Raw genomic sequence first — 24,144 nt, 5'->3', positions numbered from 1 at the left:
TGTATTTTGGGTCAAGAATCACTGCTGCCAAAACAAAAAGTTGAAAGGAGTAATATTTTTGGACAAATTACAATATTAGGTAACAACAGTGAACACTGGGTGTTGCTAATTAAATTCTGGAATCACACACCATTCCAGCAGGGGGTGGCAAATCATCTATATATTAAAAGCCAAGTGGCCTCTGTATACCTCTATGAGTGGAAAGGCAGTTGGTCCAGATGACATTCCAGTGGAGGCATGTAAATGATGGCAGTGGAGTTTCTAACCAGAATGTTTAATAAAACTTTGGAAAGTGAGAGGATGCCTGAGGAGTGGAGACGAAGTGTGCTGCTTTCTATGTTTAAGAACAAGGGCGATATGCAGGAATGCAGTAACTACAGAGGCATAAAGTTGATCACCCAGAGCCTGAAGTTATGGGAAAAGTAGTAGAAGCTAGGCTTAGAAAACAGGTGAAGATCTGGGAGCAGCAATATGGTTTCATGCCTTGAAAGAGCACTACAGATGCAATGTTTGCTATGGTTTCATGCCTTGAAAGAGCACTACAGATGCAATGTTTGCTCTGAGAATACTGATGAAGTATTGAGAAGGCCAGAAGGAGTTACATTGTGTGTTTGTGGACTTAGAAAAAGCTTATGATAGGGTGCCGAGAGAGGAGTTGTGATATTGTATAAGGAAGTCTCGAGTGGCAGAGAAGTATGGGAGAGTAGTGCGGGACATGTACATGGATATTGTGACAGCGGTGAGATGTGCAGTAGGAATGACAGACTAATTCATGGTGGAAGTGGGATTATACAAAGGATCAGCTCTGAGTCCTTTCTTGCTTGCTATGGTGATGGACAGGTTGACTGGCTTATGTGTTTTGGGTAGAGCCCATGGATCACCATGGGCAATGCACTAGTTTAATAAATTTAATATTATTATTACTACTTGGATAATATAGTTTTCATTCAGCAACATATGCATTAAAAATGAGTCTCATTACTCACCTAATTGATTAACGTCTGTGGCACAAAGCCACAGTATATGTTATTTTGCCTCTATGACCATTTTAAATGCATGCAACTTGATTGATTGATAAATTCCTTATTGCATAACTTATGCAGGCAGGATAGGCTTTATATGGGTTGAAGTAATTATTACCATAAATCTTTAGTAATTTACCAGATTGTAATGAATGTTATGGAGTTATGGGATATATTAAATGGAGACAAAGGTTATTTTCAGTTTGTACAGGAGTTAAAAGTTGCACAAACGTTTGGAGAAAAAGTGATGCAAATGATTCATTGAGGTAATAAGATTAATAAATGAGACAGTTTTGAATGTGTTGACTGCATGGTCTCCAAATTACTACTTTGGTAATTTATTACTGTGCATAGCAGATGATGCGAACTATTAAAGAATAGTTTGCATACCTTTTTACCAAAATTGGAGCTACTTCAAGTTGAGCTGCTTGGTCTACTGTTACCATAAACTGGACTCAGATAAACGACACAGAATGAATGAATGAATGAATACAAATTGAAATTGACTTTTGTCACCATTTTTTTAAACTTTTGTATCCCTTAACTCAAGCCATAGATGGTCAAAACTACACCTTAATGGAATCCCTAAAATCAGGTGAATAATGCAGTATGCTTTCTATATGACAGGAGCAGTTTTATCTTCCTGCTATGAAATATGGGGAGATATAGTGATCAGCATGTCTGTCTGACAGTCTGTCCATCAGTTTTCACTTGTTCGCGCGATATCTCAAGAACCAGTTGACCTATTTCATTCATTTTTAGTATGAGGGTGTACTTGTTTGATCCCCCAACACCAGTCGATTATGGTGACCTTGCCTTCAATTTCAAGGTCACAGTGAGATATTTGCAATATTGTCACTGGGTATTAGCGTTAAATCTCAAGAACCAGTCGACTAATTTCACTCATATTTAGCATGTGTGTGTACTTGGGTGATCCCCTCCAATGCTTTGTATTACTGATTTGTGGGGAGCGGGGAGATATGTCATCTCCTGAAGATTCTTGTTAAATGTTGACCCCTGTCTAATCAGTCATTGACCCCTACCTGGCTGTAGTTGCCACCCTGGGATGACCACCATATATTTTTGTGTAAAAAGTATTGTTTTGTCCTCTTAAATGGTACCAAAAATCTGCTTGGCCCATGTACTAAATGTGAGAAAACTGAACCATAAATTTCAAAATTTTTCCTTCAATTTCTGGTGATCCAGTTATTTAAGCTCCAGATCTTGTCATCTTCAGGTGCCTCCTGACACAGTTGTATTTTGTTTGCAGGATGTCTCCTGAGCACTGGACGCCTGACACTCCTTCCTGACAGATGTCTGATCTCAGACAGCGATCTTTGTCCCTCTTGGAGAGATGTAGAACACGTTAGGTGGACCATACACTTATCCCGTCATTCATTCCACTCCCTGTCTCCCTGCTGACTCCCCTTCTCTGCTTTCACTTCGTCCTGAGTTTCTTCTCGCTGCCATTCTTTCTCGCTCGGCTCTTTTGTTGTTAATCCAAAGTGCACGCTGACCTTTCTCTGCGTGGCTCCCCTCGGAGAGAGTGAATGGAGACTGCGTGGGTTTGTGTGCACATGACATTTCCTTATGATGGGTGTGAATGAATATACGGGCTCGTCTTTCAAAAAGCGTGTTGTGGAAAAAGCAATCAACAGTAGGGCTGCAGTGCGCACAGAAAACACAATTGTGGCATTTTTATGTTTCTTAGCAACATCACTGATTGTGCTGATTATGTAATGGCGAGATGATCTGTGGAAGTGACTCATTCAAACTGTGCTGTTCTGCTTTATTTCCACTCTTTTGTGTCTTATTTGTTAGATGATCAGAGATCTTTGCTGGAGCACCAAGCTGGTCCTGTGGAGGGAGCCCACTTTAGCTTTTCTATAGATTAAAAAAAAAAAATCAGACGGTATGTTTGACTAAACGCCTACTGGAGTTCTGTTTTATCTCATCACTTTTCACTTAATCTGCATTAATCACAGATAGAACATGTGAGTTTCAAAAACATTAGCTGACAGTCGACTCCCACACGCACTTCATCGTTTTATAAAAAGAGCATTTATTTCAAAGGTTTTTTTTTTCCTTTTTCGCTTCGGAGATTGAAGCACATAGTAAAGCAACAGTACAATGTTCAGAAAATATAAGTGTGATGCTGTAACATTTTTTTAAAATCTTCTTAACATGTTTTTGTTGTAATACTGGAATATTCTGCATGTATACTAAAATAAGAACTTTTAAAATTGTACAAATCGGTACCATAAAACTTGACAGAGAATAAAAACGAGGCGTTCTCTCACTGCAACAAACAGATTTCTAGTTTTCCACTTGACCAGGGAGAAAGAAGGAAGAAACGCCAAATTAAGGAACAAAAAGAGAAAAAAGAAAGGGAAGAAAAAACCTAATAAATTGGTCGATTTCACACAGGCAAAAACCAAAGCTAGTATTTAAGTTTTGGGAGGCAAACATCTAACGGCCGTCCAAAAAGGGAAAAAGTGTGGTTTCTCCCAGTATAGCGAGCCGTTAGAATATCAAAGAGATAAACACGAGTCTGTCCCTGTGAAGCTGCAGCCAAAGAAAAGAACAAGTTTTGTCATAATAATAATAATAATAAGAAGAAGAAGCAACAGTAATATAATAATATAATAACAATAATAATAAAAAAGAAAGTGAACAAGAACCTTCACCTTTAAAAAAATAAAATAAAAAGGATGTGCTGCTTTCAGCCTGTTCAAACAGTTTGGACCATAAATACATTATCTGGTCATGAAGAGTTTTGTTGTCATTTGAGCTGTTTATCACAGCACATTAAATATGAAAGCACATAATGGACATGAGATCATCGGGCAGAATGTCAGCTTGAATTTGTGTGTAATTGTGCCCATGTCAGGCAGGAAGTGAAGCACTTTAAGGGCATATTTCCAACTTTTAATGCATCAGAATTAATTGAACAGCTGTTTCATAGCCAGCTATACCTTATCAATCAATCAATCAACTTTTTTCTTATATAGCGCCAAATCACAACAAACAGTTGCCCCAAGGCGCTCCATATTGTAAGGCAAGGCCATACAATAATTATGAATGGAAGTGGGATTATTCCCTTATTCCCTCATTAAGTCAACTGTGCAAACAATAACTAGAGAGGGAAGCCACCAATGCACAAATAGCAACTCTAATTGTGTTACAAGCTTCAGTGGCTGTGATTGTTCAAGTCCAATCAGCAGATAAAATGTCTGAAGTTGATTTAAATTTTTGCAGACCTCTTAGAGGGCCATCAAATCAATTACTAAGAAATGGAGACTATGACACCGTGTGTTACATCTGTCTACAGCAAGTTGTCCTCAGCAATGGAGTGACTGCAATGGATGGACGAGTGAGGGAAGCCAACCAAGACACCCATGAAAAGTCTAGAGGTGTTAGATGCTTTGATGTCTGTAAGTGGACAAACTGCAAATGACCAGTGAGGAAAGCCACCAAGACACATAACCACCCTAAGGGTGTTTGAAGCATCAGTGACTGGGAGTGGAGAATTTATGTACATAACAACTAGTGAGAGAAGCAACCAACACACAAATGACATTCTAAAAGTGTTCAATGTTTCAGTGCCTGTAACTAGATGAACTGAATATAATAGTGAGGGAAACCACTAATGCAAACATTGCAACTCTAATGGTGTTATAAGGTTCAATGCCTGTAATTAGGGCATACCGTGCACACAGAAACTAGTGAGGAAGGCATCAGCACACAAATTACAACTCTAAAGGCACTTCAAGCTTCAATGGATGTGACTGAACAACGTGCAAACAATAATTAGTGAGGGAAGCCACCAACGCAAAATTGCAACTTGAATAGCACCAGAAGCTTCAGTGCCTCTGATTGTATAAACTACAATGAAAAACTAGACACACACACACACACAAACTCGAGATATTAGAAGTGCCAGTGCCTGTCTTTGGAGGAACTTCCCGTAGAAAAACTTGAGGGAAGCCACAAAACAAAATGAAAAAGAAAATATGACATCTAGGTTGAAGACTATGCAGTTGTGGCTGGAGATGCAACAGGTAAAGGTTGTCGTAGACACACTCTCCAAACACAGCAACTGAAGTGTGGCTTGGTGGCTTCCCTCACTAGTCTCCCACATGCACCTTTATGCACTGTTGTAGACAGAATTACAGTACTGCGTCTTACTCATTGCATTTCTAAATTGAAGTCCAAGCGATACGCAGCATCTGAAATCAATTCTCGAACTTTTATCCGCTAACTCGTAAAATCAACAAGGGAACGACAAATCCAGCTGTCCGATTACATTTGGTGCATTAAAATTTAACTCCTAAAGATAACAGCTGACATTCTGCAGGCTGTAAAGCGCCACGATAATTGCCGAAAACAACAAAACCTCTTCATGTCCGTGCACATTTGTGATCTGAACTGTAAAAACACCTCATGCTATTTCTCAAAGCTTTGAAACAGCTGCACGTGTTGATGCAACAGGCGCCACTGCCGCATACGTGTTGCGGAAATAACACCGTTTTTTGCAGCGCTGCAGGGGGAAAAAAAAGAAAAAAAGCGCATCCCGCATTGAGACAAGCTGGAGATAAACTCACATCTGCACGCCGCTCTTTACAAGCCCAACATGGAGAGTCATTTGCTTTCAGAGGATGCTCTTCAAGTTACAAAAAAAGAGGGGAAACAAACAAACAAACCAACAATGCACTGTGTTGCAAGAGTGTCCGTAAAGTTTAAGGCGATTTTTAGAGCTCACAGGTTTTTACTCGTGATTGATCGTCACTGGTGGACTCCGGATGAGGAGGTGATGAACTCGCGACGGGCGACACACAAAGTGGGCGGGAGGTTTTCGGAGAAGTACGTCCTTTCCCGACTTCTCCGCAGTGATGAAACGTGAAATCCGCGATCCTGCAGTTCTCTTCCAATGGAACTCCGGACGACTCACTCTGTTTGTTGGGGTGTAGAAAAAAGTCTACATTTTTTTTGTCTACATGTTTTTGTTTTTCCACATATACTTTCTGGTGTCGCTGCTGAAGCTAGCAGTGTGTGTTGTCACGCCATTTCTCCCATTGTTTGTTGTGTTTTCCCCTGGAGTTGTTTATTTATTATAAGGCCACCATACTGTGTCGACGCTGCGAGCAGGGCACAATACCAACAACCCAGAGTCTCTGCTTCCCTACCTTCAACAACAACAAATATGAAACAGTATCACCCTCAACCTTCCACTTTAACTGCTGAATTTTTCTTTTTTTATTATTAAGCGAACTTGCTCCTTTCAAACACTTTAACAACAAACTAAGATAGTGTAATACCCACTGAGGAACCTGTTCAGGGTACAGAATCCCCCGTTGGAACCCAGTCCTCAAACCCACCTCCAATAAGCCAGTTTGTTTTGAGCAAGTCGTCACATAGCAACTTTTTGTCCAGACAATTTAGTTTTTAACTGGTGACATAAATCTTCCAGCACGGCAATGATCAAGTCGAGAGAGAGAGAGAGAGAGAGAGAGAGAAGGGACGGGGTATCTGGAAAAACTGGTAGGAAGTCCAAACGTTCATTAAAAGTTCATTAACATATCATCTTGGAGGAACGCGGAAGGGCCATGGGCGGAAGAGCTGTTAACATTCAATGACAAGTTTGCGTGAATTTGATCAGTTGGTCGTCGGCAACGTGTTTACAAATCCTCACGGAATCCTTCCAGGGATTGTGGCCGTCAGCTCACTTCGTCCTCTGTTAAGAGTCTTCACCGTCCTCGCCGTCGTTAACTGAGCAGTCTTTGGTCCCGTACAAATCCGCCAGCTTCTTAAACCTCGGCCCCCAACTCTGCAGATAGTCATAATCCAGGTCCGACTCGGTTGTCACGGACTCGAGGGAGCTGAGGGAGCCGGCCAGCGAGCCTCTGCCTTCGTAACCGTAGATTTGAATGGAGTCGTAGGGCGGGGCGGTCGGGTCGCTGTCGGCCTCAGCGATTCGAGTCTTGATGAAGTCATCGACATCAACGCTGTTGGCTGCAGGACGGCCGATACCGGGCCTGATGGGATACTGGAGCTCTGGTTTGATGTCCTTCCTTGGCAGGAAGCCGTTGGCGCCATCTGGGTTCTAGACAGTTGGGGAAAAAAGAAGTTTGAAATTAAACAGAGCAACGTTTACACACTAGATAAATGACCAGAAAATTGATTCATTGGAACATTATTTTTTGGTTTCATTTTTGTTTTTTATGTCCACACAAATAAATCAACTATTATTGGAGCTGCAATTGACCACAAGTTTGATGTTTATTACATGCTTAGTAAATAAAATAACAAAAAGTCCCCTACAATTTCTTAATAATAATAATAAAAATATTGCAGATTTGAAAAAAAAAAAGAAAGTGTTGAACAACAATTTGAATTAAAAATTAATCAATAAATAAATAATCACATGAATGCTAATCAGCTGAATTGTCATAACCAGTCAAAGCCAGTATAAACCAATTTCATGTTCTGGATTATAGCCATTTAAAATGCATTCAAGCCAGATAATCTCCAATTTTACAAAATTTAAGAGCCATTTGAGAGCTGTAAATAATATTTTGTTTAATCCACTCTAAAACATGTTTGAAAGACTTCAAAGGACCCTGTTGTTAAGTTTGATGTTTTAGTCCAGCGTTAAGAATTCGCATACCATTATGTACCATTGCTACAACAATATGTCTGGAGCAGTTTTCCTTTTTAAAATTTTCCTTTCAGGCTTTAATTTATTGTATTTAATTCATTGAATTGAATTTATTATGGCAGAGCACGTATCCTTTTGGGTAAGAAGCTGGAGTACCGATACACAGAAGTGGGTTTTATTCCAGGTGGGTGATTCTATGGTAACAGATTTACAATTGGATCAAATTTGTAATGGTAAACTACTTTTTGGAAAAAGTCATTGTAATTCCGTCACAGTAGAATTGCTCTGCTGATTTTTAGTCTACCTGTCTGTGTCTTTGGACGAGACGGTTCAGCTACGTTGGCTGGGAAAGTAACCTGCATTGGACTGGTGCCCCATCCAGGCGGAGTCATAGACTCTCATTCCCTTCATGATATGGAATCCGGCAAAGACCATCGGCACCAGCGGGTGTCAGGGACTGCATAAAGCTTTGGCTAGGTTGGCAAATTGTAAGTTGCCATGTATGTTAACTGTACTTGTCCAAAACTCTCACACACACTCATCTTCAACCCCTTAGTTCAGTTAAGGGTTGTGGGGTGCTGGAGCCTATGCCAACAGTCATAGAGCACAAGTACACCCTGGACAGGATGCCAGTCTGTCGTAGGACCACATATAGACAAACAAAGTCATTCACACCTGCACGCACACCTATGGACAATTCAAAGTTTCCAGTCCACCTAACCTGTGTGTCTTTTGACTGTGGGAGGAAGCCGGAGCACCCGGAGAGAACCCAAACAAACATGGGGAGAACATGCAAACTTCACACAGAAAGGCTACAGGTGGGAATTAAACCCATAACCTTCTCGCTGTGAAGCAACAGTGCTAAGCACTAATCCACCAAGCCACCGTGCTTCACCTTGTACAAAACATCAGCATTAAAAAGGCGTTTAACTCATTTTGACCACATACGATATATCCGTGCTTCTAGTGCCACATTTTAGCTATTAATTGAGCCCGGTGCATTGTGAGTGGTGGTGAAATGCATTGTGGGAAATGTAGTTTGCTTGGCGTTTTTGTTTGTTTGTTTGTTTGTGCTCAGCTCCACATTCAAGCTTTTAAAACTTCACTTTAGAGAATTACTGACAACCTGATCGACAGGGCAACGCATAAGCAGGGATTCATGATGCGTTTCATCGGTAACGCATCTTAAACGAAGAGGATCGCTCAGGGAGAGTCACTAAAACTTTGCATTCAGTCTTAAAGGGTTAAAACCAACAAACAAACCTGATTAAAACCCACAGAGTCAGTGATGAAACCAGTTGATTCTTGATGTTTGCTTGATGAATTTATCAGCTCACTTCTAAAAATGATTTTTTAATAACCCTTCTTCTTGTTACCTGCAGCGTGGCGATGTCGAAGGCCTCCGTGTCCTCCTCGCCCCCACCTTCATCATCGTAAGTGATGATGTTCTCCCTGATGTCCTCCTCTTCAAACACGATCAGCGGCTCCTTTTTCTGACGCCGCAGTGCTACAAACAACACCACTATCGCTGCCAAACACACACACACGTACGCCATGTCAGAGTTTTGCTCTGTAATTACATAACCAACCTACACACAGTCTTAGAGAAAAAAGGAGAAGAGCCAGTATTGGATAATTAGTGTGCACGCTGGCAAATCGTTTAATTAGACTTTGGACTGTTGCATTAATATCATTGTTGTGTTGGGCAACACGAGCTTCCTGTTATTTTTGGGAACGGTTCTCGCCGTGTCACGCTTGTGAGGTGTTCATGGTTGTTTTTTTGAATGTGAAACTGCAGATTGTAGATTTATGGTAGAAGACATAAATGTCCAAATACAAAGAGATTAAACCCACTAATGTTCTGCACAGATACTGGAGAGACAAAAGCATTTTATGCTTGACCCTCAAAAAGAAGTTAAAAGCCTGTTATAACTGAGTGAATGGAAGCAACTTCAGTGATGAAGGAACAAAGCCCATGATGAACGATGTCCTGCGGACACTAGAGCTGCTTAATGAGGTCAGTATCAGTCAATCAGAGCGTCTCTACTTCAGCATCAAATTCATCCTGGAGCTGCAGATAAGCTGGTTGACCCCGTGACCTTCTGCATGTTCAGATTGTGCAGAAGCAGCAGATTTGATATTGACAGTTGAGATCAGTTGATGTGATGTTTTATCATTTCCGGTACAATCCAATAATCCAAAAGACAGATTGTTTGTTGGCTCCTTACCCAGAAGAATGACAATACAAGCCAGTATGGCTATGAGCGCCCCAGTGCTGAGGCCAGCCGGCAGGACGTAGGGCTCTACATTGCAGGAGAGGATGGTGTCTTTGTTGTCGCAGGAACAGACTCTGATGGTCAGTGTGTTGGTACTGGTCAAGGCGGGCAATCCGTTGTCACTGATCTCGATGGGAAGATAGTAGACGTCCTGGGTCAGACGGCTGAAACCTTTTCGGAGCACCTTGATGTTGGCTGTGCTGTCTGGAGAAAATACCCAGGATGGCAAAGATCAGCACATATTTTAAATGTATAAAAATGATCATTTAATAATGTCAGATTAGTCGTATCAGGAGGAACAAAAGAAAAGAGATGCTTCAGAAGAATCCAAGAAACCACAAAACAACTGTACTATGTCTTCACAGTAGTCAGAACTACTGTTCCAATACTGAGCTGGTAGCTTGAACAATAAATTATAATCAACTACAGCTCTTGGCGAAATTCTGTTGGACCTGCATTAATGGTAAATATCCACCAGGTGGAGATATTGTTCCACTTCAAGAACCCTGAGTACAGGTTGCTGTAGGACATGACGCGACCAACCTTTTGCTTATTTTAGCAGATGTTTCTCATATTAGGAGTAGGTGGCTCAGTGTCATAAGGAGTTGGGCTACCAATATTCAAACCTGGGTTTGATTCCTGCAACCTACCTGTCTCAATTTCAATTTATTTAGTTTATATAGCGCCAAATCAAAGTTAGTTTGACTCGGGGGTGTTGACTCATTTAAACTAACATATTCATCCTGCTGTAACCAGGTTTCTGTAAGACAGAATAAATCAATATGTTGATCAATTATTATATCATTTACTAACAGGGACTTAGAAGAGGGAGACCTAATGTTTAATAGACCACATTTAACTGTTTTAGTCTGTGGTGCAGTTGAAGGTGCTATATTATTTTTCTTTTTGAATTTTTATGCTTAATAGATTTTTGCTGGTTATTGGTGGTCTGGGAGCAGGCACCGTCTCTACGGGGATGGGGTAATGAGGGGATGGCAGGGGGAGAGAAGCTGCAGAGAGGTGTGTAAGACTACAACTCAGTCACGGTTTGGAGGATTTAAGAAAACTGGCCAGATTTCTAGAAATGAGAGCTGCTCCATCCAAAGTGGGATGGATGCCATCTCTCCTAACAAGACCAGGTTTTCCCCAGAAGCTTTGCCAATTATCTATGAAGCCCACCTCATTTTTTGGACACCACTCAGACAGCCAGCAATTGTCACTCCCGGTCCGATTGGGGAGGGGCCCAGAGAAAACTACAGAGTCCGACATTGTTTTTGCAAAGTTACACACCGATTCAATGTTAATTTTAGTGACCTCTGATTGGTGTAACCGGGTGTCATTACTGCCGACGTGAATTACAATCTTACCAAATTTACACTTAGCCTTAGCCAGCAGTTTCAAATTTCCTTCAATGTCGCCTGCTCTGGCCCCCAGAAGACAATTGACTATGGTTGCTGGTGTCGCTAAACTTCACATTTCTCAAACAGAGTCGCCAGAGTTTGATCCTCGGCGGGTGTGTCGTCGAGTGGGGAAAAACGGTTAGAAATGTGAACGGGTTGGCGGTGTACACGGGGCTTCTGTTTAGGACTACGCTTCCTCCTCACAGTCACCCAGTCGGCCTGGTTTCCCGGCTGCTCGGGATCTGCCAGAGGGAAACTAACGGCGGCTAAGCTACCTTGGTCTGCACCGACTACAGGAGCCTGGCTAGCTGTAGAATTTTCCACGGTGCGGAGCCGAGTCTCCAATTTGCCCAGCCTGGCCTCCAAAGCTACGAATAAGCTACACTTATTACAATTACCATTACTGCTATAGGAGGCCGAGGAATAACTAAACATTTCACACCCAGAGCAGAAAAGTGCGGGAGAGACAGGAGAAGCCACCATGCTAAACCGGCTAAGAGCTAGTAGCTGCGCTAAGCTAGCAGATTCCTAAAACACACAAGTGAATAATGTGTAAATAATTTAGAGGTGATTCAGCAGAGGGAGTGCTTTAGTTAAGGCACGTGAAGATTACACTGTGAAACAAATCGTTATCTAGGTAACTAGATCAATCTAACTGCGCAAATTAACAGCTAACAGATACAGAAAAACACCGCTGTGCTCCGGAACAGGAAGTGATACAATACCGCAGTGAGAGCCAACCACCAGTAGAGGCAAGCAAATTTTAAAGCACTTAATGAATTTTTCTTCCCTCTTAAAAGAAAAGCCACCAACAAAAGCACACATTCCCAAAAAGCTCCATGTGTCCTCCACCATGATGTCACTGTCATCTGTTGCTCTCAGCTTCCTGCCAACACTGGAACTCCCTGACAGCTCAGTGTGCGAACAGACGGAGAGAAAGAGGACAGATGGAACAAGTGATTCCCCGTCTGTCAGTCTGTCTTTCCTGCAGAAATAACTTTATTGGGTGCATTCATTGTTGCTTTATTGATTTGGTCACATTTTGGGCATTGTGCAGAATCTATCTTCAGTGACGTTCTTGCACTGATTACACACGACTCCGCTGCACAGTCTGATTTAGTTACTGTGCCAAACAGCAAATTCAAATGTCCTGCTTTTATTTTCTGCTTCAGTCTGACATCCATTTACACTTCGTGATGGCTCATTCCGTGTCCATCTGATCAGTTTGTTGACTGGACACACCTCAACTACAATCTGCTCATTTACACTTTTACATATTCCATTTTTTTTCCTTGGCTTTGGGCCACCATGTGTTGATGGGGCACAGGTTTTACACCGGATGCCCTTCCAAACACAACTCCAGATGTACTCCAGAATGGGACATGAATAGTCCTGAACTGGGACCCTTCTGTTGTGTAACCAGATGTCACCATGCTGCCCAAGCTAGATCTCAAAAACCATTAAAAGTTGGACACATTGCAACTGCACTTGTACTTGAGGCCTTGGGCCAGACCCGTGCCACTACAACATGCATGTGTCTCTTTGTATCATAGCAGATCTGAGATGGCTCTACATGTTGATTTGGCACGTTTTACATCTTCCTGATTCAAGTCTACATTAGATTGAGAATGGAAAGTGGCCTTAAAGTGGAAATGTTATGCTCCAAAGACAAGCACAGTAACTGTTTGGCCACCGTGACTCACCACAATACAGAGTGCCAAAACCTACTAAGCAACAATTTAAGAGGTATATAGGCCTGGTTAATATTTCTGTATCATAACCATCCCAAGTTGGTAGCTGTAGCCAAGTAGGGGTCAGTGAAGGATTACACAGGGGTCAAAATATGAAAAATACCCAGATTATATAGAGAAGAACACCACATTATTTCTGTGTAGGCTCTCAGTTGTCCAGGTGGTTTCCATAGTAGAGAAGCTTGAATCTTCGACTGGACTGGGTTGCTTGACGCGAGGACGTTTCGCTTCAAATCGCAGAAGCTTCCTCAGCTAAAATTCTTGCTGTGGTAGTCTGACTTCTGTCTTGACTCTTGTAGAGAAGAATAAACAGAAGCCAACAAAAGCTGGAGTTTTTTAAACCTAACCAGACCCCTCCTACCGAGAGGCAGACTGCTATAGGCTTGTGACTAAACAATAGCTCTAATTAGCACCTATTGTATTGTGCTCTAGTTAGCACCCTCCTAATGATGGCTCCTGATGGCTCCCTTGATGACTCTCCTGATGACGTGAATGACTCATTACCATGAACAAAAGACTGAAACTGCTTTGACCCGAGTACGCCATTGTAAAATCTTAGCCAGACAGAAGAAATGGTTTGAGACAGGTGACAAGGAAGCATTCTATGTGAAACAGTTGAACCCAGCCTTAACCGGGGAGGGGGTCTGAGACATGCTTTGTCCCCTGTTTACAATGGGGTACTCAGGTCAAAGCAGTTTCAGTCTTTTGTTCATGGTAATGAGTCATTCATGTCATCAGGAGAGTCGTCAAGGGATCCATCAAGAGAGGCTTCCGTCCTATCATTAGGAGGGACAGCTGCCCTGTCATTAGGAGGGTGCTAACTAGAGCACAATAGGTGCTAATTAGACCTATTGTTTAGTCAGTAGCCTATAGCAGTCGGCCTCTCGGTAGGAGGGGTCTGGTTAGGTTTAAAAAACTCCAGGTTTTGTTGGCTTCTGTTTATTCTTCTCTACAAGAGTCAAGACAGAAGTCAGACTACCAGAGCAAGAATTTTAGCTGAGGAAGCTTCTGCGATTTGAAGCGAAACGTCCTCGCGTCAAGCAACCCAGTCCAGTCGAAGATTCAAGCTTCTCTACCACATTATTTGTCTGATCATAATGATTCCAAAAAGGTAACTGAATATTATGAAGTTATGTGGTAAAAATAACACAAATGGTAACAAAATCAAATTCAGGTGTAAAGGGTTCAAAAGCTAAACTTGCTCCAGTTTTTGTTAACAGTGATGCAAATTATTGGTTGTTAATATGTCACCCCCAGCTCCTCTGTCCTCCCTGACGCCTGCATTACTGTTTGACAGGTGTCACACTCCCCACCTGCCACTGTCCCCGGAGCGGGCCGCGCCCAGCGAGGCCGGCCGCTTGACACCAGAAGCGAGAGCTCGCTCGAGGCTCCCCGCCACACCTCACCGGGTGAAGTGACCTCCAGCAAAAAATATTTTTTTGTAGAAATAGGGTTTGCAATCAAGATTTTCTGAAATCCATCAACAACTTAAACTGAAAGTAAATATATATGAATGATATTCACATTTTGCGACTTACGTCTTGTGAGACCTACGTTCACGTTTTGTGGGATGTTTTATTCACATTTTGCAGCAAAATTATTAACAGTTCGTGGATATTCACGGTTTGCATACATTTTCATTAATGGTTTGTGGATAATTAATGATTTGCACCAGATTTACATTTTGGGGGCCAACAGCCCTCTTATTACCTACTTCAGTTTTTGTTTTTCTTTCTCCTCTTCCTGTCTATATTAGTTGTAGCTTTGCCTCATTTTTCTTTTAGTCTCCCTCCACATACAGGACTCACAAAACTTAATTCAATCAGGTGCACCCCAGAGATGTGTGCACAGATGGACGGAGACCTCGCTGCAATTAATACGGCCTGCAGGCCGTGTGAGCGAGCGAGTGATTCACTGCACCTGCTGCTTCCTACAAGCTACTGTAAGCCACCATCTGTTTCCATCTGAGAGGGGGAGAACCACAGAAGAAGAGAGATGGGTCGTTGTAGGGAAGAAGGGAAGAGGAGGAAGGTACTCAACCAGCAAAAAGTAAGGAAGGAGAGAATATCTGACCTCTGTTGTCGTTCAGGGAGAAGTTGTGGTTATGAGCGACTTCAGGCGTGAGGCTGAAGGAGAAATGTTGCCTGGGAGCCATCTCATCTTTATCCACAGCTCTGACTGTTTCAATAACCTACAAACGTACAAATAAGGCAACATCAGATGATTATGTCAGGTCAGAAAAACAGACATGTGATCTAAGAACTTCATTTAATATCTCAAATACCTTCCCTGGTGCCACAGTTTCACACATGTGGACCTCGTTGTTGCTGGCAAACTCTGGGGCGTTGTCGTTCACATCTTTCACTTTGATGTTAACGCGCACTTTGGTGTCCTGATGGTTACCCGCTGCACACAGCATAGAGCAAAAACATCGTCACAAAATGTTTCAACACAAACTCAAAACCACGTTGAAGTTATTGCAGAATGTCTCTCCAGCCTCTGTGCATGACTGAATTCTAATCCCTGCTTTGTGTCAGACAAAAACTGAGCAAGGCTGTTGGTCAGCATGTCATCTGCAATGTGTTCATTATAACGACAACAACATCTGCGCTCTTAGCTATGAAATATGGCATCCCTCAGGGTTCTGTTCTGGATCTACTGTTTTTTTTTTTTTTTTTTGTCTTGATGTAGCACCGCTTGGTGGGATTTGTTCTGATTTGCAAACAGTATAGAGACATACTTGTTAGAACCAGAGGTGGGACAAAGTCACCATCAAGTCACTCCCAAGTCATGAATCAGCAAGTCCAAAGTCAAGTCTCAAGTCATAATAACCACCAATTGTTTGCAAGCTGACTTGAGACTTGACTTGGAAATTGCAGATTGATGACTTGAGAATGACTTGACAGTGACTTTGTCCCACCTCTGGTTAGAACACATTAATTTGTGAAAGAGACAAATGTCAGGTGGTACCCGCTGAAGACAAAAATATATCAAAAAGGGTTGATACAGACAGAAAGATGTTCAAATAAGCAAAACAGAACAAGAGATCTGTCCTGAAGGAGCAGTAGCTTGAGATGAATGACCCGTATTCAGGCACTTATATTTGAGTGCTCCCTGATTTGACCCAGAAAAAGGAGGTCTAGGTCACTGCTCTCTGAACTAATGCAAAAGCGTTGTGAGATGAGCTTCCATTCCAAATATATTTGGCCTGTGATGATGTGGTGTTTAGTTAGTGGCATGGCGAAGGCCTATTTTGGGGTGTTGACCTGGTTGTAACCCAGAAAAAGTATGTCAAGGTCAGGGCCCTCTGAACTAAAATGAAATGGTTGTGAAAGGTGAAGGAGTATCCCAGATATCTTAAGTCTTCAATGGTGTTTGTTTTTGGTGAGGGACAGTGTAGTGAAGACCTATTTTTGCTAGTTGACCTGAAAGAGCAGGTCACGGCTGTTGTCCTCTAAACCCATGACAGAAGCCTGTGAGATGAATGTTTACCCCAAAGATTTTTGTTCTATTATGATTTGGCCAAGATCCAACCCATCAACAATATCAGAACACACCAACGTCACTGCTGACGGTGGAAAACCCTCAACCTCAATCTTGAGGGATGGCCAAGACACCGAAAGACTGATAGGTTTCATCAACATCACTGGAGTAGTTTTTTCAATAACTGATGGAAATGTCAGAAATTTCTCCATCTCACTCTGTAAAATAAATAAGATGATCGAGAATCCACTTCCAGATCCCAGTCAGCACTGACAGGCTTAGTCCTCTTTGATTGAGCAGTGGCTGAAATGGGATGAAAACCCTGTAAATAATGATTTATTTTTATATATCACATGAAGAGAACATTTTTTTTTCTCATGAAACTTTCTATCATCCTTATGTTTCTGCATGTTTGCCATTCCAGTCAGTGTGTTTCTGTTCCACCGCCCTGTTATTATGAGGTGCTCATTTCACTTCCCACGGCCCGTCAGCGGTTAGCATAGCCCGGATTGGTCCGAGCTTAGAGGGCGGCGAGCCCATTTCCATCTGGACGTCTGGTGTCTATCGCACCACAGGGAAACCACACGAAGCTCTGCTAGTTTGAGCCCCGACCACAGAATAGCAGGGTGGGGCCGCGGCGGCGCTCTGGCTGGAGGGTCTGTGGTTCTGAGACGCTCCAGAGGGCTGTGGGTCCAACGATCCCCATCGTGCTCTCTCACTGCAGGAGGATGGATGGTGATGCTGGATGGCTAATGTGGCGCCTCAACCGTTTTTATTTGTATGCTTTTTAAATTCCCGTTTCACTGCATCACACTTTGTGTGTTGGCGAGAGTGTCCACGGCGCCGCAGTGGTAACTAACAAACTCTATCAATAATTAACAAACACAAGCTGATAATTACATCCAGCAATCCTTCTGTTTGTGCATGGTCGCCCTCAGCACGTCTTTCATTATGTTGGCGTTTTGTCTCTATTTCTGTCTCTGTTTTTAGGGGAAACGGTGACTTTTCCATCAGGGCTTCCCGACTTTGGAATGACCCCCCGGAAGAAACCAGTGAGGCTGCACCTTTTTAGACTTGCTTCTGCATAATTTCATGTTTGTCCTTCACAGATCTATTTTATTCTATATTACTCCTCTGCCAAGGACATGATCAGCTGTGTTATGTATTTATTTATTTTTGTTCATGTCAGTTTAATGGCAGGCTTGGTTTTGAAATCTCGTGAAACGATCAATCACGAGGAAGAACTCATTAATTTTTAGTGGTGTTGAAGGTCCAGATGTGGATGTTGGATCCTTAATTTTGGACAAAGTTTTTTCTGTTCATGGTTTTTTGTCTTGTTTATCAGTGAGAATGCCCAAATGGATTTCTGTTGTCAGTTTTGGATTTTCAATGTTTAGGTTAGACTGACGATGTCTGAATATACAGTAGTGTTTAGAATAATAGTAGTAATATGTGACTAAACATATTAATCCAGGTTTTGAGTATATTTCTTATTGTTACATGGGAAACAAGGTACCAGTAGATTCAGTAGATTCTCACAAATCCAACAAGACCAAGCATTCATGATATGCACACTCTTAAGGCTATGAAATTGGGCTATTAGTAAAAAAAAAAAGTAGAAAAGGGGGTGTTCACAATAATAGTAGCATCTGCTGTTGACGCTACAAACTCAAAACTATTATGTTCAAACTGCTTTTTTAGCAATCCTGTGAATCACTAAACTAGTATTTAGTTGTATAACCACAGTTTTTCATGATTTCTTCACATCTGCGAGGCATTGATTTTGTTGGTTTGGAACCAAGATTTTGCTCGGTTACTAGTGTGCTTGGGGTCATTGTCTTGTTGAAACACCCATTTCAAGGGCATGTCCTCTTCAGCAACATGACCTCTTCAAGTATTCTGACATATCCAAACTGATCCATGATACCTGGTATGCGATATATAGGCCCAACACCATAGTAGGAGAAACATGCCCATATCATGATGCTTGCATCACCATGCTTCACTGTCTTCACTGTGAACTGTGGCTTGAATTCAGAGTTTGGGGGTCGTCTCACAAACTGTCTGCGGCCCTTGGACCCAAAAAGAACAATTTTACTCTCATCAGTCCACAAAATATTCCTCCATTTCTCTTTAGGCCAGTTGATGTGTTCTTTGGCAAATTGTAACCTCTTCTGCACGTCTTTTATTTAACAGAGGGACTTTGCGGGGGATTCTTGCAAATAAATTAGCTTCACACAGGCGTCTTCTAACTGTCACAGCACTTACAGGTAACTCCAGACTGTCTTTGATCATCCTGGAGCTGATCAATGGGTGAGCCTTTGCCATTCTGGTTATTCTTCTATCCATTTTGATGGTTGTTTTCCATTTTCTTCCACGCGTCTGTTTTTTTTGTCCATTTTAAAGCATTTGAGATCATTGTAGATGAACAGCCTATAATTTTTTGCACCTGCGTATAAGTTTTCCCCTCTCCAATCAACTTTGTAATCAAACTACACTGTTCTTCTGAACAATGTCTTGAACGTCCCATTTTCCTCAGGCTTTCAAAGAGAAAAGCATGTTCAACAGGTGCTGGCTTCATCCTTAAATAGGGGACACCTGATTCACACCTGTTTGTTCCACAAAATTGACAAACTCACTGACTGAATGCCACACTACTATTATTGTGAACACCCCCTTTTCTACTTTTTTTTTTACTAATAGCCCAATTTCATAGCCTTAAGAGTGTGCATATCATGAATGCTTGGTCTTGTTGGATTTGTGAGAATCTACTGAATCTACTGGTACCTTGTTTCCCATGTAACAATAAGAAATATACTCAAAACCTGGATTAATCTTTTTAGTCACATAGCACTACTATTATTCTGAACACTACTGTATACTGCACAAACAGCCTGTGACATCACCTATAGCAGGCTGACTGAAAAGTGTCTTTGACGCTCAAATGGGGCAGTTCCAAAAGTCACCATCTTGGCAGTGCCTGATACCACCTCGCCCATGAACGGTAAAAGAGGTGGAGCATGGACAAGACCAGCGTGATGCGCGTGGTACAAATGCAGCCTACACACACAACCATCCACAGAGCTAACTGCTAAACTAAAACAAACAGGCTAACTGTGATTTGAGTGTTTGATTAACGCATATATTTTTGTTGCTGTTGTTTTTGTTATTGGTTGCTTGGGTGCGGGCATTAAAATTTATCACTGGCATATTGTTTCCGTAACCATGGAGTGCAAACTTTCAATACCTGCTAATATACACATTAAATAATACTAAAAATTTACCAACAGGCACTTCTAAGATGGTCCATTAGTACATTTAACTACATAGCGAGCCATGTTATCTCAGATATACAGTACTGTGCAAAAGTTCTAGGCATCCCAGAGTTCTAATAAAAGTAGTGTTTGATGCCCCCCCTCACACATCCTTTTATATTGGCATTTACAAACAAAATTGGTTTCAACAAATGCAAATATGTGAGCTATATATTTATTCAAGAAAAACAATAATAATGGTAAATGGACTGGATTTATAGCGCTTTTCCATCTGCATCAGACACTAAGGGGCTTTACAATAATGACTCACATTCACCCTGATGTGAGGGTGCTGCCATGCAAGGCGCCCACTACACACCGGGAGCACTAGGGGATTAAAGACCTTGCCCAAGGGCCCTTAGTGATTTTCTGGTCAGGCTGGGATTTGAATCGAGAATCCTCTGGTCTCAAGCCCAATCTATTAATTTTGACCTCTGTGTAATTCTTCAATTGACCCCTACCTGACCACCGACTGAAAATTCAAGTGGCCAATCGTTTTTTTTTTTTTTTCAAAAGAGGATTGTCTGAGGAGTATTTCTGCCAAATTTGATGCTTTTATCACCATTTGCAGGATTCCCCTCTAAATATTCTCTTATCCGCTGCATTATAGCAGGTGGCCACCTTGAGCTGATTATTTTTACTTTTATGGCTTATAATAGCATGAAACAGCTGAGCTGTATAAAATTTTGCCTCTTCTATAGTTGTAATGAATGGGGAAACTAGCTATGGAGGCCAAAACCATTGTTTTTGTACTAGGCTGTAGAAATAGGCTGTAAAGTTCTAAACTTTAACATAGGCTTCTATGGGGAGTGGTTCACTTTTTGGCTTCAAGTGGCTATTCAAGGAACTGTTAGATTTGGCACTTCTGAGATGGCTCCATTTTTCAGCACTGTAGCTTGGGGCTCGCTTTTGATTCAACTTCTATTCAGTGCTTAACTTTTTGGAATGCACAACAAAAATGAACCTATTTTTGCCATTACATTTGAAACGGATAAAACAGTTTAACTCTGCTTCGGCAACATTCCCATGGAAAAGAAAAAGTAAAGTAACAGGAAAGCAAGCAGTGTGTCTCTTCTCATCCAAAATGTGCACGAAAGCCCTTAAAAACTGCACATATATGCAAACTTTAAGCGCTCTCCGGCCTTGGACGCTGAACATTAAGCGGAGCAACAGCTGGAAATACTCAACAAAAATAATAAAACATTTACCTACTGCACAGCCGTTTGCTCCAAGCCAAAGCTCAACATGTAATTACTTTACCAGCGCAACAGGCTGGGATCTGACATTCACGGCAAAAAAAAAATTCTCAGAACGCAACTTGACCCATCTTAAAAAAATGAAGAAAGATGTCAGGGAGTGCATGCAGCACCGCAGAATGACAGGGTGAGCTCTGAATGTGCAGCCTGGTCTCTGTCTGGATCTTGATCCCGGCTGAGCATCGTTTCATCGCACAGTGACTGAAACTGTCCGTCGTCTGGCACCAACACCCTCACAGCTGTCACGCCAGTGCAGACGTGCTAATGAGAGTGTGGGTCTGCAGCAGCAGCGTGGTGCAGCCTTCAGCTCGTCATGTGCACACGTACCTATTTCAGTGGCAGACACGGAGATGTTGTGCCACGGCTGCGTTTCTCTGTCCAGAGGTCTGTTCGTGGTGATCATGCCGTCCTCGGAGTTTATGCTGAAGAACTGCTCGATGTCCGTGTAGCGAGGAATCATGTACCTGTGCACATATTTACAGGTTGGAACACTGGGATTAGACCTCATGACATCCATAAAAATGCGCACACGCGCACGCGTGCACACACACACACACACACACACACACACACATACACACATTCACACACAAAATTTATCACTTGTATGTTACTGGGTTACCAGTTACAGTGTTTTCAAGTTCAAAATGTCAGTGCAGATAAAATTCAGCAGGTGATACGATGCATTAGATCTTTGTCAAGGTTTGTTCTTTAAACAGATGTTAATCTTAGTTTTTAAAAGGTTGCTCCATTACAATGAGTTCACGTTACAGTTGACACCCCCATATATAACTAAAGTGCTTGTTGAAATTCTATTGTACCTGCATTAATGGTAAATGTCCACCAGGTGGAGATATTGCTCCATTTTAAGAACCTTGAGTACAGTCTGATATGGGACATGATGACGAAACTGTTGCTTATATTAGTAGATATATGCAAGTGAACAAATGGATATCAATGGTCATAAATCTTTTGTGACAGAATAACTGAATTAACAAACTGCACATAAAAATTATATATACACTCAACAAAAATATAAACGCAACACTTTTGGTTTTGCTCCCATTTTGTATGAGATGAACTCAAAGATCTAAAACTTTTTCCACATACACAATATCACCATTTCCGTCAAATATTGTTCACAAACCAGTCTAAATCTGTGATAGTGAGCACTTCTCCTTTGCTGAGATAATCCATCCCACCTCACAGGTGTGCCATATCAAGATGCTGATTAGACACCATGATTAGTGCACAGGTGTGCCTTAGACTGTCCACAATAAAAGGCCACTCTGAAAGGTGCAGTTTTGTTTTATTGGGGGGGATACCAGTCAGTATCTGGTGTGACCACCATTTGCCTCATGCAGTGCAACACATCTCCTTCACATAGAGTTGATCAGGTTGTCAATTGTGGCCTGTGGAATGTTGGTCCACTCCTCTTCAATGGCTGTGCGAAGTTGCTGGATATTGGCAGGAACTGGTACACGCTGTTGTATACGCCGGTCCAGAGCATCCCAAACATGCTCAATGGGTGACATGTCCGGTGAGTATGCCGGCCATGCAAGAACTGGGACATTTTCAGCTTCCAAGAATTGTGTACAGATCCTTGCAACATGGGGCCGTGCATTATCCTGCTGCAACATGAGGTGATGTTCTTGGATGTATGGCATAACAATGGGCCTCAGGATCTCATCACGGTATCTCTGTGAATTCAAAATGCCATCAATAAAATGCACCTGTGTTCTTCGTCCATAACAGACGCCCATACCATAACCCCACCGCCACCATGGGCCACCCGATCCACAACACTGACATCAGAAAACCGCTCACCCACACAACGCCACACACGCTGTCTGCCATCTGCCCTGAACAGTGTGAACCGGGATTCATCCGTGAAGAGAACACCTCTCCAATGTGCCCAACGCCAGCGAATGTGAGCATTTGCTCACTCAAGTCGGTTCCGACGACGAGCTGGAGTCAGGTCGAGACCCCGATGAGGACGACGAGCATGCAGATGAGCTTCCCTGAGACGGTTTCTGACAGTTTGTGCAGAAATTCTTTGGTTATGCAAACCGATTGTTTCAGCAGCTGTCCGAGTGGCTGGTCTCAGACGATCTTGGATGTGAACATGCTGGATGTGGAGGTCCTGGGCTGGTGTGGTTACACGTGGTCTGCGGTTGTGAGGCTGGTTGGATGTACTGCCAAATTCTCTGAAACGCCTTTGGAGACGGCTTATGGTAGAGAAATGAACATTCAATACATGAGCAACAGCTCTGGTTGACATTCCTGCTGTCAGCATGCCAATTGCACGCTCCCTCAAATCTTGTGACATCTGTGGCATTGTGCTGTGTGATAAAACTGCACCTTTCAGAGTGGCCTTTTATTGTGGGCAGTCTAAGGCACACCTGTGCACTAATCATGGTGTCTAATTAGCATCTTGATATGGCACACCTGTGAGGTGGGATGGATTATCTCAGCAAAGGAGAAGTGCTCACTATCACAGATTTAGACTGGTTTGTGAACAATATTTGAGGGAAATGGTGATATTGTGTATGTGGAAAAAGTTTTAGATCTTTGAGTTCATCTCATACAAAATGGGAGCAAAACCAAAAGTGTTGTGTTTATATTTTTGTTGAGTGTGTATATATATATATATATATATATATATATATATATATATATATATATATATATATATATATTTCTCTTTTTAAGACATCAGACCAGATTTATTTTAATGCACAAACATTATGTGAAGTTTCAATGAGCTCCATAAAACTGTTTACTTGTACTTACAAAGTCAGTTTCATAAAGTGTGATGCATTAATTAAATAAGAAAAGTCCACTTATCTCTCCTTGAAGACACTGGAATAGAATTATATTTCTTTCTGCACATCTTTATATGGTTTGTTAGCATTGTGTGATATTTTATTGAAATCTGCCAAATGGTTTATGAAGAGGTGCACTTACAAAATATCTGGATGTTG

The 24,144-nt window shown here is 41.9% G+C and overlaps 1 protein-coding gene across 1 annotated transcript in view; it reads right to left on the bottom strand.

The window, feature by feature from the left end:
• Window positions 1-4,124: 4,124 nt before the first annotated feature.
• The window catches only part of cdh11 (cadherin 11, type 2, OB-cadherin (osteoblast)), a 266,524-nt gene continuing 246,504 nt past the window's right edge, over window positions 4,125-24,144 (bottom strand). The window contains exons 11-16 of the mRNA XM_034184513.1: window positions 21,488-21,624; window positions 15,392-15,513; window positions 15,181-15,298; window positions 9,909-10,160; window positions 9,057-9,208; window positions 4,125-7,125 (exon numbers count right to left, since the gene is read on the bottom strand). Coding sequence (XP_034040404.1) covers window positions 6,760-7,125; window positions 9,057-9,208; window positions 9,909-10,160; window positions 15,181-15,298; window positions 15,392-15,513; window positions 21,488-21,624 — 1,147 coding nt within the window. The 3' untranslated portion in view covers window positions 4,125-6,759. The remainder of the gene's footprint in view (window positions 7,126-9,056; window positions 9,209-9,908; window positions 10,161-15,180; window positions 15,299-15,391; window positions 15,514-21,487; window positions 21,625-24,144) is intronic.

Source organism: Thalassophryne amazonica, chromosome 13 (genome assembly GCF_902500255.1).
Source record: "Thalassophryne amazonica chromosome 13, fThaAma1.1, whole genome shotgun sequence".
In the NCBI taxonomy this organism is placed as follows: Eukaryota; Metazoa; Chordata; class Actinopteri; order Batrachoidiformes; family Batrachoididae; genus Thalassophryne; species Thalassophryne amazonica.
This window is presented reverse-complemented; position numbering and strand designations above follow the sequence as displayed.